Here is a 16,191-nt window from a genome sequence, read left to right on the forward strand (position 1 = left end):
CCCGGAGGTAGTTCGATTCATTCTCGATTTCGAAAATCACATTAATTATAAACTATAAACGACGAATGCAGATACCGCGACAAAATATTAAATTAATCGGCTTATTAAATCTCGACGTATCAATTGGGATGCGCATAAATTTTTTCACTCGGTCTCGCTGATATCTATAAATAAGCGATGATTTGCGTTGTTTATGAAAGCCTGGCGAAACCGCGAGGCGTGATTGCCTCAACGAGACCGAATTGATCGCAAGAGCGTAGAGATTATTGCGAGCGAATTGCATTCGATCTATATTAACGGCACGCGTTTATTGTCTATTGCACGCGGCAATGTTTCTCTATTCCGCTCGATTCCGCGCGAATAATCCGTCGCGAATCGCGGACCGTCACCCGATCCTTCGAACGGGACACTTACTCGGGTCAAAGAACACGATGGCTTTGAGAAAAGCGAATTCCGTGTCGTCGATCTTGATCTTCTGAAACGGCTTCACCAGCTCGTCCATTATCCTGACGCCCACCTTGCTGATGTCCAGGTCCTGCTGATTGTTTCCCTCTATAAATTGCAACGATATTACTGATAGATGCGATTACGCTGTTGTTCCTTTGTTCGTCTCTTAGAAACTGAGTCCGGTGGTAAAGGAAAAGAAAAATAGTGTACCTACGTCCCGCAGGTATTACTAAGCCGGTGCGAAAGTCACTTTTCCGTCAAACTTCGTACCAGATGAGGGCAGAAGGTTGAAATTACTCGAAAAAATCCCCCCCCCCCTCGATAAAAGGAGGAGCTTCGCTGAATATTTGTCTTCAATTTTATTTGGCAAATTACGGACGGATAAAGACCTTCTGCATCAACTTAACAGGTACCCAGCGAGAAATGACTCGTCGATCGATGTCGAAACGATGTCAAATCGACGACGACAAATCATTTCTCACTGGATATCGCCAAACCAAACATCACTGTTACATGCATTGACATGCATTAAAAAATGGCACACAGCACACAAATTCCGGACTCAGTCAACCACCCAAGCCCCGTAATCGTGCAACGACGGACAAGACGGTCAGTTAGAATAGTTGATTGCCAGCGCGATTGCGATTCGTTATTATATTATACAAGCGAACCACACACAATTTCCCCGGTACAAATTGGTGCTACGAATATATAAGTCGGGGAAATTATGCTTATTTCGATAACAAAATATTCGAGATATCTGAAATAATTATTAACTAATTATTGAAATTCATACAATTGTAGAAATAATTTACATTTTAACAACAGGTTAGTTCAATCCACAAATTCGGATTCGAATTAAACAATTGAGCAGAGAATTAATTGCAAAGTGCAATTTGCCACGATTTGAAATTACACGTGATTACATATACAGGAAGAAAGTTTCAATAAAATAAATATAGCACACACTGAAAGTTTAGAGTAGCATAAAAATTGAAACTTTTCGGCATTTTTCGACTTTGGAAGGAACTTTTAAGAGAATGCTCGTTAGTTTTCTTGCTCAGACAATAGATAACTTCTTCCGCTATTGATAATCTCCGCTGTAGGAAACGCTTTTTCAGCGCCAGCGGAAAAAACAGAAATATCTAAATAGGCTCTCTGCCCAAATAATTCTTTGTTACATCTCTTAAAGTGAATAATTCAAATCCGAATTAATAAATTCGACAATTACTCGAACTCAGCAAATTCGGGTCTTATTTACGATATCAATTCGAATCTTCCGTCACTAGTTGAAATGTAATTGTCGACAAAATGATAAGATTCCCTTATTCACGCATTTACATTTGTCATAATTACACAGATTTCGAATTGAACGAGTCGCTTCGCGCTTGACCCTCACCACCAAAACCTTCTTTTATTAACTAAAGTTAATCACAAAGAGAGATAACGTTCTGATAAAAAATGTTTTACATTGTAAAATGTGAGATTCGCTCGCCAAGATAAATGACGTTCCTCTCTCTCTAAAAGCAATCAGTAGATATCATTGGAAACAGTGAATACTCACTAATTCACTGTTATAATATACACTGCGATTTTCAGTGGTACTCTCTAAATCTGAATCAGTGGATAGTCACTGACAATCAGTGACTATTCACTGATTAATCAGCCCTAAGTATGCCACTGATAATCAGCTAAATTCAACTGGTAAATCAGTGAACTTTCGATGCTGAATTAATCAACGAAGATATGCTAATTTAATCAGTTAAAAGTTTACTTATTGATTAGTGAATGTACACGCAGAGAATTTTCTCTTAAAATTTATCCTTAAAATTATGTAATCGTAGAACATGGCATTTTGAAGATTTTTATCTTTCACTGATTTATTGGTTTTTATTTGATTTATTTATTTTTTGGCCGTGTTTCACTGATTCATTAGTGATTCATTGACTTTTAGAGAGCTTGTCGATCGCGTAATGCATCGACATATTGCAACTTGTGTTCGTAGTGGAACAAAATAGCGAATATCGAATAAAAAAATCAGAAATGTTGCGTTACGAGGACCGCCATCTGTTTCGCAAAGTTACCCCGACTTACAGAAATTAGAGCGATACGTCGTGATAATTGAGATTTAAATTAATTAAATGTCTGATTCGAGACAGAAAATTGAAGATGTTTGAGCAAAATTAATTTCCATTCAACGCACATATTTTCGTGCTTTCTATTTCACGAAAACATGTAAAACGGTTAGAATTACACAGATATTTGCAACGCATTATATAAAACTTACACACTAATGTAGAACATATTCCAACGGCGATTTAATCATAAAATAATCCCGAACGTATTTCGGAAGGATATAAATAAGGAAAACGAGAGGCAGAGAAATCTTGTGTGCAAGAGAGGTAGTTTTATATCTCGCGACTCACCGTATAAATCCGGCATGCGAGGAAAGACCTACATATTCATCGATAAAATATTAAAATGTTATGAAATCGTTGGCACACGTGCTGTTTTACATATACATCGACAAGAAGACTATTTGCAGACGAGCGAAAGCTCTGACGGCGCTTTTCGCTCGAGAAAATTAGAGTCCCTCTAATCAGAGTCTGGCCAACAGGCCAGCTTCGACAAAATGATGCGAGAGAGAAAGAAATATATTCCCTCTCACTCTACATACAGCATATGCGTCATAGCCTGTTGTTGGCCAGACTCTGATTAGAGAGACTCTACACGGGGAGAGAATTTTCTCTTAAAATTTACCCTGAAAATCGTGTAATCGCGGGACACCCCTTACGGAAAAAAAGTGTTAACACTCAAAACTCGAGTGTTTTTTCCGTAAGGGACCATGGCATTTTGAAGAACTTTATGACAGTTTTTTGGAAGTTTACCATACATTTTACTAGTAAATTTTTTTAAGTGCCATGTTGCCCCACGATTACAATATTTTCAGGATAAATTTTAAAAGAAAATTCTCTACTCGCCGGTGGGATCGCCAGTTAAAATTGAAATGCGGTTTTGTCTCTCACAGGATCGTGACGAAAGGGGATATAACATTTTGGAGGATATCGCGTCGCATAAGCGGCCGCTCAGGCAACAAATCGCGGCATATGTGGACGGCGGAATTACGTAAGCAAAAAGGTGAAGGTCGCCGTCGAATCGGCTATTTAGAAGAAGAGGCTCTCTTTCAGCCGTACATACACGACTGTCGAGGACAAAAAATGCTGACGCTTGCGCGTCGCTCTAATATCGACGGCTTTTGTCGACGTTAGTCAAGATATCTTCGCTCGCTTGATAAGAAACTACATATTCATGCTGTTAGAACGTACTCGAAACGTTTTGCATGTGCGAGAAACGCTGCTTATATGCATTTACCAATCCTGTCAGGCGCTTCACTTATTAAAACTAGGAAAAAAAAGTGAATTCTTTCTTTCTCCTGTAAGCTTCATAAATCTCTTCGAAGCTTTCGGACTTGTTGAAGTTTCGAAGTGCAAAGAAAACGCAACTCAAAGTAAATTCAGAAAAATGTTTCTTTAAAATAACAATATTTTGCTCATTAAAAGGCTCCTATTTTTATATCCAGAATCGTACAGTGATGTCACAGCTGACATACACGCACACACACACACATCATAATTTTTCTGGATGTAAAGGATCACGTGAAACTCTGTTCCTGCGCAACACGTTGGGATAAATTAATCTCTCCGCATGCCATCATGCACTTTCGATAATGCGGATTAGTAAAATATACCTTTCTTTCCGATTCGTGAATTAAATAAAGTTGAGTTAAATAACTGCAAATTCTGATTAAGGTGAGATCTATTTTCGTTGGAACTAAACGAAACAACGAACTGACTTAAACGTACATATATTTGCTAGTGGCAGAAGAAATTTTCGGTATATTTTAAAAGAATTCGTCTATTTTGACACGATGTAATTTAACGAAAAAGAAATTTTCGATACATTTTATCGAAAAAATTAACTTACTTTGACATAACGTAGTTCAATCGGGCTGCAATGAAGAAACGAAAATTTTAAAGAAGAAGAAACATCTCTTTCATCGCATTGAACTCGCTCGGGTATAAAAGCTTTTCTAGATGTTTATTAGGTTCCTCGCGAACGTATTCATTAATTGTTGTGCACATCGTCTGCACACATATAAATAGAAAATCCGAGACAAGACGGGTCGATTGCGTAACGCGCGCCAGGAGAAAACTGGTCAGGATTTGCCTAATATTCATCTCGCGTATTCACCGTCGTCCGAAAAGGAGCGTTACCAATTCCAAAGAACTCCTCAGATATATTCCTCCGTTCCCCGCGTCGTACGCACGTTGCCCAGTTACATTTTAATATCGTTATTTAGCGAAGCGCGGCGTACAAATGTTAGGAACAAGCGTGAACGGAGCGTGGGTCGGCGTCGGACTCACGGAGCTTCGTCGAGGGACATTCATGGATCTTCGTGAAGACGAGTCCAAAGAGACGAACGTCTGAAAATGCTAAGGAGCCGAGACCTCCTCTCGGGAGCGGACACTCAAGATAGACGTTTATTTTACGGAATTTTCGACGCTCGACACCACTCGCTCCATTCGGGGGAAGAAAACTAGGAGTTACGGAAACCGTACAACCCGATAGATCCGCGAACTCTACGTACCAGGACAGTTCCTCATAATGATGCAGTCGTTGCCGAGCAGCAGCACGTCCGTGAAGTTCCTGCTACGCCTCGCCACCCCCAGCAACAGGTGCTCGCCCGCGTGGGCCCTCAGCAACGCGACTTGATCGTCCAGCGACAACGCTTTGAACTCGTCGAAACACTTGGCCCACTCGATCAAGATCAGCAATTGCTCCTTCATGCTCTCGCACACGTCGTTTAACCCAGCTATCCGCTTGGTGCTCAGATCAATTTCGTTTGGACTGTCTGGCTGCTGAAGCTACACGAACCGTTCCAATATTGCGTTAAAGGGGGAAAATTATTACAGGATTTGTCGAAAGGAGAGATGGAAGAGACTATTTCTGTAGTTCATGATCTATTCTACAGAGTTTCATTACTGAAACAGAACATATCGGGATTTTCCATGTCCTTTTCTACAAGCATAAATCAATTGATTCGACAAAGTTAAAGAGAGAAAATACAAGATACATTGACAAAAAGATTAATTTCGGGAATGTTAAGTGTTAAAAAAGATCTTTAAAAAATTAAAATTCTTTTGGCAATCATCTAGCATGTGTTTGCAAGACACGAGAGCTTCAGATCACTTCACGCGATTACCCTACAATTGCTTCGCTCTCAATATGAGAAATGAAGCGGTTCGATCATCGTCGAATTCTAAGAGGGGTCGATAAATTTTATAACGCTCGCTCGGATGGTGACACGAATTGCTAAGCGCACGATTTTGACGGAAATAAACGGCGGCGATTAAGCGGTGCGTCGAATTTTAACGCGAGCGGAGAGCCGCAATTTATAAATATTTAATTCAGCCGGGGGTCAAGCTCTCGCTCACCTCTAACCCGCCAACTTGCTTGCTGAGCATTTCGGCGCGTGCATCCGCCTTCACCACGTCCTCCTTCGACGGGCCCTTATTCTTGTCAGGCGGGTCCTCGTTGCTGGGCCGCCGACAGCTTATCCGGTCCCTTTCGTTCTGCACGGCTGCGAAAATTATCAGGATTTTTTCCTAGGCTCGACGCAAGCTCTTCTTCAGGCAGAAGAGTAACAAAGACATGCTCGTAAAGATAAATTCCGCATCCAAAAGTCCGTAAAATCAAGGAACGAGTGCTGCCACGCATTAACTATTTTATTCGGAGGAAGCAAGAGACGAAGTAGCTCTACAAAGATCCATTTTCGCGTGTCTTTTAAGAGCAAAATTTCACAATGCATAATTGACGACTTTGCAAAAAAAACTCACCCTCCTTCTTCATGCCAGCTCTGAAGCATTTCCGTAGTCGGCAGTACCTGCATTGATTTCGCTTGTCCCTGTCGATCGGGCACTTCCTTTGAAATCTAAAAAAAAGGAAAAGAAAACAGGAATGTTAGCTTCGCTACCTCATTCGCTTTGCGCCCCAAGCGCATCAAAGTATCGCTAAGACATAATAGCGTACCTGCACGTGTACTGATGATTCTTTCTAACGGACCGGCGGAAGAAACCTTTGCAGCCATCGCAGGACGCGGCGCCGTAGTGCTTCCCCGTGGCTCGATCGCTGCATATAGCGCATGTTTGCGAAAGGGCGGCGTTGACTCCTGGACCAGGGAGAGTCAGGACTGGACCACCTGCAGCCCCTGCACCCATACCCATTTCCGCGTCTGCAACAAGAAACAGACATTCTCTTCACTTAGCGCTCCTTGATTTTTCTCGAGGATTGTGGGAACTGTTTACATTTAGTCCCAGTGAGAAATTAATTGATCAATGTCGAGTCGACGAGCCATTTTTCACTGGGGTGCGACGAATCAAACTCTTTCAAAATTTTTTTAACGTATCAGTCGTGTAAAAATTTCGATTTGTTCAAAACTGAAAGTTTCTCGGACAACCTCGCAAATGCTGAAACTTTTGACAATCTTTTGAATGTAAGAAAAGTCTTTTTTTAGAACTGCTCGAGCAAGATCGGTGGGATATCTACGTTAAAACATTCACAATTCCTAAAAATAAATTTGTTATCTGTGTCTGCATAAATAAGAAGGCTGTTCGAGATAATAATGTAAAGTATCATAAAAGGAAATATATATAATTCACTTCAAAAACGTTTATGCTCTTTGAAATATTCAAGATTTTCAATAATATTTCAGTTTTAAAGTTACTGTTCAATATTCAAGATCTTCGTTCATATACATGTATGGAGTGATTCAGTGCATGTTATTAACTTAATAATAAATATTGACGTAATATTATTGCCAATTGCAATAAAATTAGCGTATACCGGTCGGAAATGCCCGTATCAGACATGAGAATTACAAGAAGTGTGAGAAAATGTGTCGCGAAACATCTGGGAAATTGCCTAATACTTTTTTTGTACGTACACTAGGAATCACTAATGCCTTCCCGTATGAATTTAGGCACATGTAGAACACATATACATTTTCCATGTATATACATATATGCAAAATGTATAAATGTGTCGATATGTGCACAAGTCAAGGAAGGCATCAGTGATTCCTAGTGTATTGTATCATGTATGTATGTACATAATGTGCACAAGAGCTCGAAAATATATAAGTAACATTAAAAACAAAAAGATATTGAAATTAAGTAACGTCATGATATGAAATCGAGAAATTATGCGTTAAATAAGTTATGCTTTCCGGCGGTGATATCGTGCCATAATCAGTGAATTGCTGCGGTGCGAATATTCTAGATTTTAATAACATGGATATACCGCCGTCGATACTGGGTCAGTAGGGGTTAATTATGTAAATCGCCGCGAACCTTGAGGAAATGCATACAACGATAATGTAATGTGAATGATAAACCGCGTAGTGAATATTTAATTAATTCGATGCTAAGATCGATTTGTGCAACACAAATCTAAAAAGAAACATTCGAAAGTCCTTTTCTGATATTCTCCAAATACTTTGATCCGTAAAAATTCGAATTGTTTCGAATATGATTTGAGGTCGAAGTTTCTTAAAAATTTTAGGGATCTTACAAGTCGAAATATGCGGGAAATTTTTAAAAACCTTTGAATATCCGCGCGAGATGGAACATAAAATTGTTACCAATTTTATTTACATTACACGATGTTGTACATGTAAAATAAAGAATGGATTGAAACAGCTACGTAAAGTATTATGAAAGAAAAAATACTTTTTCTAAACATTCAAAAGAGACTTTTAACATTTCCGAAATATTCAATATGTATAATATTCCTTTCAGGAATCTTTTTAGTTTCGAATGGTACTCAAAATAACTGAACTCTTCCAACAATTTTCGTAATATATTCGATACGCATTCACTCAATGAACTACACATACCTCATATTTACTTCGTATACATATATTGCAAAAGTTTTCACACGCATGAAGAATAGAAATTTACAAATCAAATTATGGTACATTTAAAATTCTCCTTACCCATACAGCACGCATGTCTAAAAGACATCTTTGACGTCTTTAAGTCGTCTTGTAGATATGTATATCTAAAAGTCGACTTTAAGACGTCTTAAAGATGTCTTTTAGACATACGTGTTGTTTGGGATAATAGTATCTAGTAATATGAATACAATGTGGATCGAACGATGTAAAGATTTATTGCATTAAGACACTTTCTCGCTCTTTTTATTAAGAATGTAAGAATGAACGTAAAATATATGGAAACAGCTTAAAATTACTTATATTTATTATTAATTACTGTATTTATTATCAAAAGACGTTTATCTAGATAAACCTTAACAATGAGAAACGATGAGAAATAACCCATACAGTACGCATATCTAAAAGACATCTTTAAGACGTCTTTAAGTCGTCTTTCAGATATGTATGTCTAAAAGATGATATAAAGATGTCTTTAGACATGCGTGCTGTATGGGAATATTATGGCGATGAAAGATAACATTATAATGAAACTTTAATTGTGTCAGTCATGATGAAATATTGGAAATTCACAAAAGCTAATTGAGTATGTGGAAGAAAGGTATTTTCGTAAACGATTTTATGAACGCAACCGCTTGATTACTGTTTTTCGACGTTTTGTTACGATTATTAGGTCACTGCACGTGAAATATCAGGTTTCGAAAGTTACACGAGACGCTCTCAGTAAAGGAAAATACCAGTCGATGTAACGAATTAATACATTTGTAAAAAAATAATTTTTCCAAAAATTTCAACTTTCGATAATTACATAATCAAATCCTTTTAATTTTCGGTGGCCCATCTCTTTCGCATTGAAAACTTTCTATATTTAATTGATGTCCTTTGGAATTTGCTTTCTGTTTCGATTAGACTTTCGCGAACCAGCGTTAATTCAAGTAAAATGTGAATCCATATTGTTAAACGTGAATTCCTACAATTTTCAGAGAACCGTTGACGTAACATCGACATGAACGTGTGAACAGCTCAATACTTCACCACGTGAGCGTTTTAATTCTTACTTTTAATTAACTCCCGTGCGTGCCTTCAAGGAATACCGGAGATATAGATATCGCACGAGAGACGTAGATTCGAGGCCTTGGAATAATTTATAATATGCGATATAATAGAGTTAATTGATACGTGATATTATTTTTCTCCGTTCTTCCTCCCTCCGGCGGTAAAACTTACTCGATTTCCTCTTTTTTTTATTCTCAATTTGCAAAGTATGCAGGCCGGTACTTATAATCGTGAGAAATATTTGATTCTGTATAATTTCGAACGAAAGGAAATCCCCGACGCAAGATCGATTAGATTGAAAATCGCGATACCGCCCCTCCCTCACTTTGATGACTCCCGAGACATTATTACCGTTGTATCATCATCGTAAGTGCAGCCAGGATACTAATTAGTTATTTTCCGTACAGAAAAAGAATATGCGGCATAAACACACCGAGTAGTTTTACTAATTTAAAATCTGCTCTTTGTACTTTACACTTTTCTTTGGCTAATTATATAATGTCTGTATATTTTTGAATATGAAAGTCGCATGCAGTAAACAGAAGATATCGCTTTTAATGTCAAACATTATGCGCACTAAGGCTAACGATCATGCCACTGATAATGTCAAACGAGAAATGATCTTTATTGCGGCTCAATTTCTGTTTGAGCGTCACGTGCGAAAATTACATTTTATCGTCGTCGCAACATGGTAGCTAGGAAATTCCTGATCTTATCGGATCTAATTTTGGAAGCTGCGAAAAACAACCGGAAGTTAGATAAGTTAATTTCGTTGTTTTTGATCTGGAAAAATTGTGCTTCCGATCGTGATCCTTCATTTTGTAAAAAAAAATCGCATCTCATCGAAGATGAAGAAACGCTACGTCAGTAAATGACGCGGCAGAAACGACGCATGTGCTCTCGGATTAGATCGTAAAAGTAGATTTTTGCAGATGTAAATTACAGCAATATTAACCCCTAGAGATATGATAAGACTTAACACACCAGAGATACGATAGCACGAGTAATTGCACCAGTAAATTCTAGGAATTCCAAAAAGATCGGAATTCAAAAACATTGATATCTACTCCACGACACGCAATACACAAATATATTGCATAATATAGAAATCTCTTTAAGTTGCCAGTAGTAAATAGCAATAATCAAGCTTTTTAGTCGACATTAACCGGCCGGTGTTTTAATACAGATAATTTATTGTGAAAAATATTACCTCAGCCAGGATTTGCAATATTTTTCGCAATAAATTATCAGTATTAATATAAATTAAGTAAAAAGTATTTACAAACCCTGGCTGAGGTAATATTTTTCGCAATAAATTATCTGTATTAAAACACTGGCCGGTTAATGTCGACTAAAAAGCTTGATTATTATATTGCATAATATGTAAATGTATGATTGTCATTATAAATATTGAAAATCTGATTACTCGTTTGTATCAAAATTGTATTTTTGGTTCACGTATTCGCTGAAATTGTTACAAGTCTAATTGATTTCTCGCAAAGAACGGCGCACCTCGACTGTCATTATACTCTAAAAGTCAATCGGTGAATTATCACTGAAAACAGTGAATAGTCTCTGATTTACAGTTATAAGTATACCACTGCTATTTTCAGCGAATCATTGACTATTCACTGTTTTCAGCGATAATCCGTTGATTGACTTTTAGGGAGTACTCTTTCGTCTTGCAGGGCGTGTCGCGAGGCGGATCGTCAATACTTTCTAAAAACCAATCAGTGAATTATCACTGAAAATAGTGAATAGTCACCGATACAGTTGCAAGTATACCACTGCGATATTTAGTGGTATTCTTATAACTGCGAATCAATGACTACTGACTGTTTTCAGCGATAATCCACTGATTGACTTTTAGAGAGTAATCTTTGGTCTTGCAGGGCGTGTCGCGAGACGGGTTTTCTTCGCTCATTACTCCGGTCTGCGATCTCCACGCGCGGCAGAAAAAAAACCGGAGCAGAGCTTTCGAAATCGCTTGCGCAACGACTATTTATCGGCATATTAAACGCGTTTCCACAGCCTCGCGAGGGAAGGCTGGAAAACGCAGCGGCGTTACGTAGACAACCAGGGGGCAATTACAGTTCGCGGCAAATGATCATTCGGAAGAAGGGGAAAAACGCTAACGCGTACAATGGGGCACGTGTCGTTCGAATTATAGCGGATTTATGTTGCGTTCGACTTTTTTCCGGAATGTAATGGCTCACATTTATGTTGGATGTTTTGCGCGAAAAAAAATGCTGTACGATTCCTTTCTAATGAAACACCTTACGCTGATGATCAACGCGGTCAAACCTAAGTAATCAGATACTTCTCATTCCTTCTCTAAATTCTTCTATTAAATACAAAATTACCCGTATATGGTACGTATTATTTTCCGCTCAAATAGCGATTTTTCATTATGTAAGCAGTTACAAAAATGACAAACTTCGTTCAATAGGGCTTGCAAAAGACGACTACTAAAATAATAATTTAAAAAATGGAAAAGTAATTCACGATGGCATATATTTCTTGTAACAACAACTCTTTTCGTGCACTCAAGAATGCAAAATTCCACATTGTTGTACCATGTAATCCAAACTCTCGTGCATTTTTAGCGGTGTTCACCACGTGCTCGGTCAGCACAATAGCATCGCGCGGTGGCGTTTCCCGAAATAAGACACAACCGCTGGGTGTGTCTATCGCTTCCGCGACCTTGGCATTAGGGAGGAAAATGGGTAATAAGTATTATCGGATGCCCGACGGTCAGCCTCTTCCCTCCCCTTCTTCCGCAGCTCCCTTGTCGGCCGAGACATCGCGAAGTCGGCGAAGTCCGGACTTTGGAACGACGACAACGATGCCGCGCGCGAATACCCTCCGGTCCGCCCGCACGATCCCCGAAGACGCTATCATCTCTCGCAGCCTAGACCAGCCGGAGCCTACCGTATGTGTGCCAAAGTCTAACACGCTCGGTGACCCGCATTTGCTCACACGCCCGTACGCGTACGCGCGGGCCGCCCGGCCACGTGCCACGGGCGGCACGGTGTATCTATATTTATTTTACCTCAACTCACTGCACTAAATCAAAGTTTATCCTTCTCCTTCCAGCGTGGAGAGACAGAGATCCAAACTCTCGACTAGTGCAGCCAGGTTGATTATAAAGGCTTGTGTCCACGACTAGAACTTGGACCAGGTCCTAGCATCATGGACACAGACCTCAAGAAACGAACCCACGATAATACACCTTGAAGACAACCCCGTCGTTCAGGCCGATGATGAAGCGATTGGGCTCGCGCCTCGCGTCCACGCATCCCGGGAACGCAAATCTCGACGATGATTCATGGTCCACGATCGCGGACGATTAACGACCGTTTGTTCTAGGCGATATTGTGTCTCTCGGAGAAAAGTGATGCCAGGCGCTCGCGGCTGGAGTCCGCCGCGAGTTTCGCGAAATCCGGAGCGGTGAGGGGAGAAACGGATAAAGGTTTCCGATCGCGTTGCGAAGAAAAGAGGAGGTCTCGTCGGAAACGAAGGAAATGATTGCCGCGCCGCGCAGAAAAATGCCACAACAAATTCGCGTCAGCTATGCTTAGCGCACGCGGTTTTCTGTATCGCGCCGCGTCAGCAAGTCGGATTGATAAAAGTATCTTGGACTTTTCGAGTGTCCGCGCGAGTGGGCAGAAGTTTTCAAATTTCCGCTACACAAACTTAAAAAAATGGACAAACATTTGCGCAAGGGAGTCAACTCCTCCGCTCCTTTCGCTACTCGCTTTCGGGATTTCCTCTCGACTCACTACTCGAGGCTATTTTCCGTGGAACGCGAGCGAGGTGCGTTTCGTAGAAACGACCGAGCCTCGGCCGAGAAACGTATCGCGCGAACGCGCTAATGAGCGAGTGAAATTTACTGAAACACACGGTAATGCTCGGAGTCAAGGTCCGGCCAAGTCGCAACTGTATCCTTCCTCTCGCTCCTGCGCGAGGCTCTCGTCTTACAAAATCGCGCGTACACAGCCCCCCGTTCGGGCTTCTCTCTTTCGAACGCGATCAACCGTGTCGTATACTTGACAATAACCGAAGAGGCGAGACAGGTGGCCGCGAGCCGCCGGTAAAGCACGAAGAGTCTCCAGAGCTCTCTCCGGCGATTCAGCGAAAACATTTGCGCATATGCGATCATCCTTCGCTCATCCTTCATCTTCGAGGACGCTCTCGCGGAGCCGGGACCTCCTTCTTCCGCGGAAAGACTCCTCGCGGATCGACGTCTCTCGCGCTGCGCTCATGAAAAATCATATACTCGTAATCATAGATTCCACGCATCGTTTGTCCGCAATAGGGACGCATCGAACCGAGGCCGATCGCGGGAAGCAGTAGCGAAAGCTCTTCTTCGAATTCACGGAGGTTCATAAAAATGATCGGATATCGCGAGGCAAGAAACGCACTTTCCCCCGTGAATAATTGGAGGCAGATCGATGACGTGTTCAACACTTTTTATCTCGCTGAAACTGCATTCTCAGTCTCCGTAAACCGAGATTAATCCGCGCGGAAGCCTTATCTGCGTGTCTCGCGCGCGATATTCCGCGACAATGTCGACGCTGTTTGCGTCAGTCAATCGCGGAGCTGTCCTATCATTTTTCTAAGAACTACAGTCGAAGGTGACGCTTTGCATCGCAAAGTCGACAACGTTTGCTTAACACGGCACCGACAATTTCGTGCGTACACGCCGGAGAACGAAACAGCGTCGCGTCAAGTAGTAACGGATGATGCCGCGTTGAAGTTAACTTGAACGCTTCTTCGTGCTTTATCGCGCGGATGAAATCACACCGCGCTGTCTCCCAATCGCTAATTGTTCTCCGAGAGAAACATCAAACAGAGAGAAATTTATAGTTCAATGGTAAGCCCGGTCTACAATGAGTTCTTGGTCGTTAGTCAGAACTCGGAATTTTATGTCGATCCTTTTTCTTTCCGGATGAAAGAAAATAGTTCCGACTTCTGACTAACGATTAAGTCATTGTAGGCCGGGCTGTTGGCTCAGAGGTCGTCGAAAACCCAAGCTTTTGTTCATGGAGAGAATTTTCTCTGGGACAACGTAGGCACTTCGAAGAAATTTGTGAGGATTTTTTTAAATTTTACCATATATTTTACTAGCAGAAAGTACGGCAAAATTTCAATAAAACTCGCTGAAAGCCTTCAAAATGTCATGTCGTCCCACACGGAAAAAAAAATGCTGTTGAATTAAACAAAATGAAGTTGCATGAATTAAACGTTAATGTCACGGGCTGCCACACACATAAATAATTCATTCAATTGTATTTGCTACGGATTTTAATTTTAAACGTTGAACTAAATACCCAGATTATTAAGACAACAATCTGATGCTTTTTATTAATACTGACGTTGTTTCAACGATTTTATTTCAAATGGTATATTTCATCAGATTGCCAGTATTGATATAAATAAAATTTCAAATTTTATTTCAATTTTATTTCAATTGCGCTGATCTTGTTGATACAACATCATTCTGTTTTCCGTGCACGATTACACGATAAGAGAAAATTCTCTCCGTGTACGAAAGCTTCGATCCTATCGGCCAATTCTCCGTTCAATGTTTCTCCTGCAATTACTCGAGTTCGTTGAAAACTAGACAACACAGTGCGCCGGGGTCTTTTCACTAACAATTGAAATTAATTAGAGGACAGCTGTGGTTAATGACGCGCTGTTCGGCAGCTAATGGGCTACCTTGAACGGACATTACGCCACGTCAAGCCGCGCGCAAAATTCGTAATGCCTGAAATATTTTCGCCTTACGCGGCGCAACGCGCGCACGTGGAAAACGCGTAGTGTCGCGAGCCTTTCCTGAACGCAGAACCAAGTTTCGCAGCTGGACAGGCGCGGACCTTTTTCAGCTTCTCTTCCGGCACTGTACGTACAGCCGGCAAGAAAGCCCGTCTAAAAAAACGAAGTAATGTAAAAGAACACCGCTTTCGTTCCATAGGCGCGTGATCCTTTTCTTGTAACGCCGGTGATTGTGATAACGTAATTATCCACTTCGCGTTCCTTTTTTCACCATCTGATATCTATATGCCGTGCTTTCACTTTCGTGCATCGCTTTCGCCACGTTTACCGAACGCTATCATAACGCGGCACGCGTTTCTTCTCGAGAGAGACAGAGAGGCGAGACTCGCCGATACCTGCGTGATCTTCGCGTCGGCTACGCGAGATCATTAAGCTGATGGCAGAGAACAATCCGTAAGCGCTTAAGACCCGGTTGCACCAACGACGCTTAACTTTAAGCTCAGTTTAATTCGTTCTTTGTCTCTCTCCGACTGTTACTTTAGAAAGAGACAAACATAAATTGAACTAAGATTAAAGTTAGGCGACGTTTGGTGAAACCGGGCCTAAGACTTAAGTCGTAAGGCAAGGCAGAGAAAAACTTAAGTCGTATACAAGAGACTTTCACGACTTAAGTTTTTCTCTGCCTTGCCTTGCGTCTACGACTAAGACAGTCTTAAGCGGATCGTTTTCTGCCTAAGCATAGTACAACTAGTAGGTCCACTCTCTGCCCCCTAATCCTTTGAGTCCCGATCACGTAGTATTCCGCTATGGTTTTGGTCAGGATCAAGCGGCGCGTGTGTGTATGTACTCATCAAAGCTACACTACCCCACGTACAACTTCTCTCTCGTTGGTCTGACCA

At 40.8% G+C, this 16,191-nt stretch overlaps 1 protein-coding gene across 5 annotated transcripts in view; it reads right to left on the reverse strand.

Moving 5' to 3' along the window:
- The window catches only part of LOC105569634 (hepatocyte nuclear factor 4-gamma), a 38,656-nt gene that overhangs the window by 2,646 nt on the left and 19,819 nt on the right, over nucleotides 1–16,191 (reverse strand). For 4 of the 5 annotated variants that reach the window (XM_012026256.1, XM_012026257.1, XM_012026260.1 and 1 more), the window contains 5 exons: nucleotides 6,538–6,739; nucleotides 6,345–6,439; nucleotides 5,943–6,088; nucleotides 5,096–5,372; nucleotides 415–573 (listed from right to left, as the gene is read on the reverse strand). In XM_012026256.1, coding sequence (XP_011881646.1) covers nucleotides 415–573; nucleotides 5,096–5,372; nucleotides 5,943–6,088; nucleotides 6,345–6,439; nucleotides 6,538–6,739 — 879 coding nt within the window. The remainder of the gene's footprint in view (nucleotides 1–414; nucleotides 574–5,095; nucleotides 5,373–5,942; nucleotides 6,089–6,344; nucleotides 6,440–6,537; nucleotides 6,740–16,191) is intronic. The other variant, XM_012026258.1, reaches the window with a different exon arrangement.

This window comes from Vollenhovia emeryi, unplaced genomic scaffold (genome assembly GCF_000949405.1).
Source record: "Vollenhovia emeryi isolate VEMERY1.0 unplaced genomic scaffold, V.emery_V1.0 DF939123.1, whole genome shotgun sequence".
Lineage (NCBI taxonomy): Eukaryota > Metazoa > Arthropoda > Insecta > Hymenoptera > Formicidae > Vollenhovia > Vollenhovia emeryi.